The sequence below is a fragment of the Artemia sp. Qi Xiang Cuo genome, chromosome 1 (assembly GCF_049724085.1).
Source record: "Artemia sp. Qi Xiang Cuo chromosome 1, ASM4972408v1, whole genome shotgun sequence".
NCBI lineage: Eukaryota > Metazoa > Arthropoda > Branchiopoda > Anostraca > Artemiidae > Artemia > Artemia sp. Qi Xiang Cuo.
The window spans coordinates 24,357,961-24,364,475 of record NC_142794.1 but is presented as its reverse complement, the minus strand read 5'-3'; the positions used below and the strand labels follow the sequence as shown (position 1 = coordinate 24,364,475).

The 6,515-nt window shown below is 34.8% G+C and overlaps 1 protein-coding gene across 1 annotated transcript in view; it reads left to right on the top strand.

Annotated features, from left to right (window-relative positions):
• The first annotated feature begins 2,679 nt into the window (after positions 1-2,679).
• LOC148956133 (uncharacterized) overlaps positions 2,680-6,515 on the top strand; it is a 99,088-nt gene continuing 95,252 nt past the window's right edge. Inside the window, exons 1-3 of the mRNA XM_089089377.1 lie at positions 2,680-2,708; positions 3,960-4,027; positions 4,819-4,959. Coding sequence (XP_088945503.1) covers positions 2,680-2,708; positions 3,960-4,027; positions 4,819-4,959 — 238 coding nt within the window. The remainder of the gene's footprint in view (positions 2,709-3,959; positions 4,028-4,818; positions 4,960-6,515) is intronic.

Sequence of the window (6,515 nt, the reverse complement as noted above, 5' to 3'; positions counted from 1 at the left end):
TCTTCATCGTTAGGCTAGAAAAACTCGACATCTTTCTCGAACGCCTCGTTCTGACTCAAGTTCTGTGGTCGACAAGATTTTTGTTTTCCAGACTGTGAAGGAATTCCACTATACTTGTTGGGGATATTACGTTCCATTTGAAAGTTTGAGTAGCAGGATTTGTGATAAACTACATCAGCAGCGTGTAGATCGGCAGTGGCAGCAAGAATTCTAGTCATCACTGCTCCTGACCATTCATCATTTCTCTTTCCACAAACCTCTTTTAGTGTATTTTCAAATTCTCTCGTTCTAACCTTGAAACTGTCTTCCTTCTTCTTCGTTCTGTCAAAGGTAACTGGCGTAGAGAAAAAGAGACAATCGGATTTGAAGTTGAAGTTTCCAGATAAATGGGAAGATTCTCACCTCTGACTTTGTTTCACCTGCGACAACGATGACAAGTACTGTTCAATAGATCTCTTGTTAGTGAAGCTAGACCTGCATGACTTATGGACAGGATCCCCAATAACTGTCGTGCAATCTTCACGCTTCTGTGATTGATTGGCTTCATTCACCGAAACTGCCCTTTTCTCTCCCAAAACGACCTATCCTGACTCTTTCACTATTTCTTCTTTGCTGCAATTCATATCAACAATTTAAAGTTTAAGAGTAGTTATCCATACATTCATCGTTCAACCTAAAAAGATATAGCTAAATTTAAACTGGTTTAATGTTTCAAAGATTGAGAGAGATATAGATATATATTTTGTGAGTGAGAGAGATTGAGTGAGTGATTGTGTGTGATACATTCAGAGAGAGAGATATATAAAGGGACTAAGAGAAAGTGAAAGAGTGATAGAGAAAGAGAGACAGAGACTAAGATACAGAGAGAGAGAGAGAGAGAGAGAGAGAGAGAGAGGACGTGTTTGATCAGCAGGGTCAGCCAAACTAAAACGCCAGAAGCCATAGGAAACGAAAATAAACCAGAACAACAATTCCAAGATTACTGCGGCTTTATAAACTGACTATCATCAAGCATTTTCACAAGTGCCATTTTACCAACTTCGACGAACGGGAATTAAAGGTCACCGCCGGGCAAGGGCCTTGCCCACTGGGACTGCAAGGTCTCTAAAATAGAATCCATCACAGCGGGCATCCACAGGGCTTTATCATATTTTTTTCTATACCAAAATGTTTTATTACAAATCAGCAAAAACTCTTGCAGTTTTTACTCTGGTAAAAAGATAAGGCAAAACACGATGGAACAGGTTTTATCACTGTAACGATAGATTTAGAATCACCCGAAGGATTTTTACATTCTGGGATTGTTAGGTCCCGTCAGTCGCAAAAGGGTTATGAAACTGATCGAATATTTAGATGAAAGTTCTAATTTTACATTCAAATAAAGGTGATTTTCACAATCACGATGATCTAGTACCCTATTTTAGACATCAATTTCGTTGTTTTACGCCTTTATATGAAAAAAAATTAATTTTACATCCTCAAAATCAACATCAACCTCAAAAACATAATTTTTAGTAGTTTGCTATATATTCATCGTTCCACCTAAAAAGATAAATGAAAGTTTTAATTTTAAGTTCAAATAAAGGTGATTTTCCTACTCACCGTGATCTAGTACCCTATTCTAGACATCAATTCTGTTGTTGTACGCCTTTATATGGAAACACGAATTTTATCTCCTCAAAATCAACCTCAACCTAAAAAAAAACATATTTTTGAAGCAGCTAGATGAGCAAACTTTGCATATTTGGAATCAGCGCATTTTTCTGAGCTGGGTAGCGAAAGAATCATTTCTATTGCAATTTGTTCCCGGTCAAACCGTTCCTCTCCTGGACTATCAGTCGCACTAAGCATTTGAATAAACTTTTGGTTTCTATACCAACGAGGCAGATGCACGGGCTGTTTACATAAATGGAAATACAATACCCTAATGTGCTGCATATCACTTGCATTATAAACTGGTCGTAACACCATACAGAAACAGAATGGAATGGCCACAATATGTTGAGTAAAGTCTAGTCAATTTACTGAACATTATACATTTTATCAGCTTTGAATAACCTTAAAAAAGGAATTTCTTTTCGAATTGAAGTAAAGAGCAAGATTTAAGCTTAAAATAAACAGAAATTATCCTTTGGTACCAACTGTGTGACAGATCATATAATTTTTTCGGTTCAACTTTTTTCTGCCCGGGGCCAAATCTTGATTAAAGCTTCCCCCCTCGCCTGTCTCTCATAAAATTTTCAAGCCAAATTAAAAAAAAAATCATTTAATAACAAAATTATTTCCAGTTTATCAATTAATTATTAATTAATTTTTTAATTTGATTTCTAAATTATTTAATTATTTAATTATTATTAATTATCTTAATAGGTATTATTTAATTAATTTTTTAATTTTTTAGTTTTTTCGTTGAAGCTTTTTTGATCGATAAATTACAAAATTGCTATATCTCTTCACTTTGTATTTTTTTTTTTTTTCAAAACAAAATATCTTTCTCATAAATGCCCAGAATGAGGAGGGATTTCTTGGAAGACCTCAGGGAATGAGATTGAGTTTAAATGAAAAAAAAAAAATCAGACTATTATTTAGATTTTCGCTAGTAGGCTTTGAGAGCAAGGTCTTTTTACCGGCATTAGAGCAAAATCTCCAGCTCTTACCCGTCCCCCTTTGTGTGCCGGTATGTGTAGCAACCTTTTGGAAGCACCATGGTCAGTTCACAACACATTTGCTTAAAATTGCAGCATTAATTTTTCTAGGAGAGGGGTCTCCCTTCAACCTCTGTGAAGAGGATCATGTGAATCTGACCTTTTATTTGACACTCATAACTTGTGTGTAATAAAAAGGGTAGCTCCAACCCCCAGCAACTGTATTTTGCACTCGTTCAAAATAGATCCTTCCTAAAATATATTACTATTATTCATCCAGTTTATGATTTTGACTACAATTATGACCGGTAACAATTATGATTATTTTTGTTACTATTTGTCGAGATTATGAAATGCCTTCAACAGGAATCTAATCTTGGCCGCACACTTTTCTGCTAGCTGCCTTCTTGTTTCCACGGCCATCTCATGTTTGGCAAACTGAGGAGTTAATTCTGTTAAACTTCAGAATCACTTTTTTTGTCTCAATACGTCCCACCTTCCTGTACCAATTACACTCAACCCTCTCACTGCTCCCCGTCCTTATTGCCACTTTCCAGAAGCGTTGAGATATGGGAATAAGTAGTTTTAGTCAATAGCATGTCATTTATACTTTTTCTTTGGATAGCTCATCTGCCAATTCATTACCTGCGATCTCAGACTATTCTGGTGCCCACAGCGCCATGGCATTGACAATAATCCAACTCAGATTTTGTTTGCTCTAAATATTCTTTAGTGTCACTAAGCATGCTTGACTATCAGCTAAATACAAATATTCCCATCTGTACTTTTTTTTTGCACCAGTGTCTTAGCTGCCTGTTCTATTCCAAACATTTCAGTCTAGAAAACCGTAGCAAATTTTCCTTGGTGACAACTTGTTATCGTCTCATTTAAACCTGGAGCATTCTGGTATATAACTATTCCATTCACCGATTTCTATGAATTAGGAAGCCCGTCTGCATAACAAATCACTTCATTAGTTTGGTAAAGCAGTGCCATCTTCTGCTGGGATTCATTTTTTTTTCATTCATTACACTCGGAGATCAGCAGATGTCAACATGGCTTTTGAGTTTTGTGGCTTCCTGAGTTTATCGATCAGCATTCTGCGCACTGACAGTACTTGTTTTTTTTACGATATTGGGTTATCATTCATTATTATAAAAAAGAGAAATTTCCAATATTTTTCTTACTTATGATGGCTGCAACTTCAATCTTTTCTGGAGAAACTCGCAGTTTGTGTTTTTGTTACCGTATCTGACTTTTATCTAGCATGTGCTGTCCCAATTCAAACAGGGTATTAAAACGTTTACCTTTTAGGGGAGATACTGGATCATCAGCTAAAGTCAGAGTTAACCCAGAATGCCGTTGGTATGCCATAGCAGTTGGTATAGAGCGGTGTCTGTTGACTGGAGCTTCTTGTTTTAAAACACATTTGGTCCTTAAGAATCAGATTTTTAGTCCCTGCATAATTGACCAGGCACTGCATTACTAACCGGATATCAATTATTGCTCCGTCACTTCCTGTTAAATTGATGTTAGCAAGATCAACTCATAAAATCTAGGATTTGAATAGTCTTTTTCCTCAGGCTTAGTATAAAACACCTCTTGCTTTAATTTTGGGAATGCAGCCTAAAGTGAGACTCCTCTTAACAATTTTAATAATATGGGTTAGTAAATTTTCCATCCTTCTTTGGTTATTTATATATGAAGTATGAGCGCACTCAAAATTGATGCAGCCAAACTAACAAATTAAGCAGATCTTTGAACGCCATGACGGAACTTTTAGTCTTTATTTTTAAAGATTCAAAATATTATATTTTTGGGGGGATGAAAAGCTACAGATTTATACTTTTTTATTTGAAATTCCTAGTTGATGTTGATCCAAATTTTTCTTGGGGTGGTCGCATGTAGGCCTAACCCATGATCACATAAAATCTGAACAGAACTACAGATAGGCCTATAGCAGTTGTATAGATGTACAGTCTAAATCTTAACATTACAAAATATATATTAATCGATATTTCCGATTAATGTGAATGCAATAAATGAAATTACAAAATAGTGGTAAAAATGAAGCTCTCAAAACCACAACGTAGAGCATGATTCAAAAAGGTATTTAATTGTATATATTCAAGGATAGTAAAATTTAGTCTGATCTTGATCTTCTTTTTTGCAGATATAGTGGTAAAAGTGGCCCCATTTTATTTCACAGCTGCTCTTTTGCTGATTGTGGCAGAGGTTTCATGCCTAACTGGACAATTTTCCAAGAGAAGAAAAATTTTAACTTTTATCGGAGGAGTTATTTTTATTATATCTGGTAAGAAAGCTGATATCTGCTAAAGATTAATAATACTACTAAGGGTAATATAATACTAAAATGCGCCTCATTAATTGCATAGTACAAATATATCGTTACTTTTTTTATTGCATATTAAGTAATTTTTTCCAATAGAAGACTGGTAGCAGTTTTATAGAACTACCTCTTAGGAGGAAGGAAAGAATTACTGTGATCAGCAAACAATATTTTAGTCCGTTTAACTCAAAGACACGTGCATGGGAAAGGGGGAGGAGGCTCAAGTTTTACGATTTTGTATTTAATGTCCGATATTGTTCATGCTATTTGCGTTTATCAGATTTAGGACAGTGAACCCCCCCCCCCTACCCACAAAAAAAATCCTTTGCAAGTACCTACAGGTTCAACGATGACCCACATTAATCTCGGAAACTATTTACCATAATAAACCCACGTAATTGTTTCTTTATTGCCGACAGATAAGATAGATAGATAAGATTTATTGCAAAAAGCCTGTGGGCCATAGCAACACATAATACAATCTATAAACAAACACTCAGGAACAAAATACAACTTTAGATAGTAAAAATCAAAAAAGGAAAAAAGAAAAAGAACAACAAGACGACAAAAAAGAAACGCACCAAGGTTCGACTTTTAACCAACAAACACCATATAATAAAATTCAAATCATAAAAATATGATCAAGCTTTATTTTACTCCTTTTCATATAAATCTAGAGGTTGTCTTCGCAGACTGTTCAAAAACCACATTTCTGCTTTGTTGTAAAATCACAATCTTATATGCAGCTTTGTTTTAAATATTAAACATAGATGATTTCTTAAACCACATTGGCCAATAATACAATAAACATATTGTCTATATTATGGTTTTATAAAGTTTGATTTTTTTCCTTTTTTGTTTTATTAAGCGTTATTGGCATTATGACAAATCTATCTGTGTCAATTAAGTAAAAAGAATGTAATACAAACCAACAAAACCGTTGAACGATATTTATAAAGTCTAGTGAACCGTTGAACGATATTTATAAAGTCTAGTGAACCGTTGAACGATATTTATAAAGTCTAGTGCTATACCCAGGCAATATGGAACTGAGAACTTGGGCGCACTTAAACTGAAAGGGATTCTAAAACTTCATCAAAAAGAAATTTCCTCAATGTAATGAAGTAGAATCATGCTACTATAGTGATTAATTTAAAGAAGTGGATAGACTAGACTGTTGCCCTTCATTAAAACATGTCTTATAACACCAGTCAGGGGCCTGCCATAGATGATTGTTTCCATTGAGTGACAACCCTGCTTGTATATAAAACCTTGCAGGGCTCTAGATTTGTAGCGTTTTTTGCCATTAAAACTTATTAAACAGTTCCATCTCCATAGCAACTCTTTCTATCTAGTTTTTAGCTAGTTTTAATTGCTATTAAGCAGAGTGCAAGGGAAACTTGCGTCTAATTTCGTGATTTACTTCTCACTACACCAACTTCATGGAAATACTTTCGACATCGAGAGCTGAAATTTAGCAGTGATCTGGGAAAGTTACTTGTATCAATTAAATTAAGATA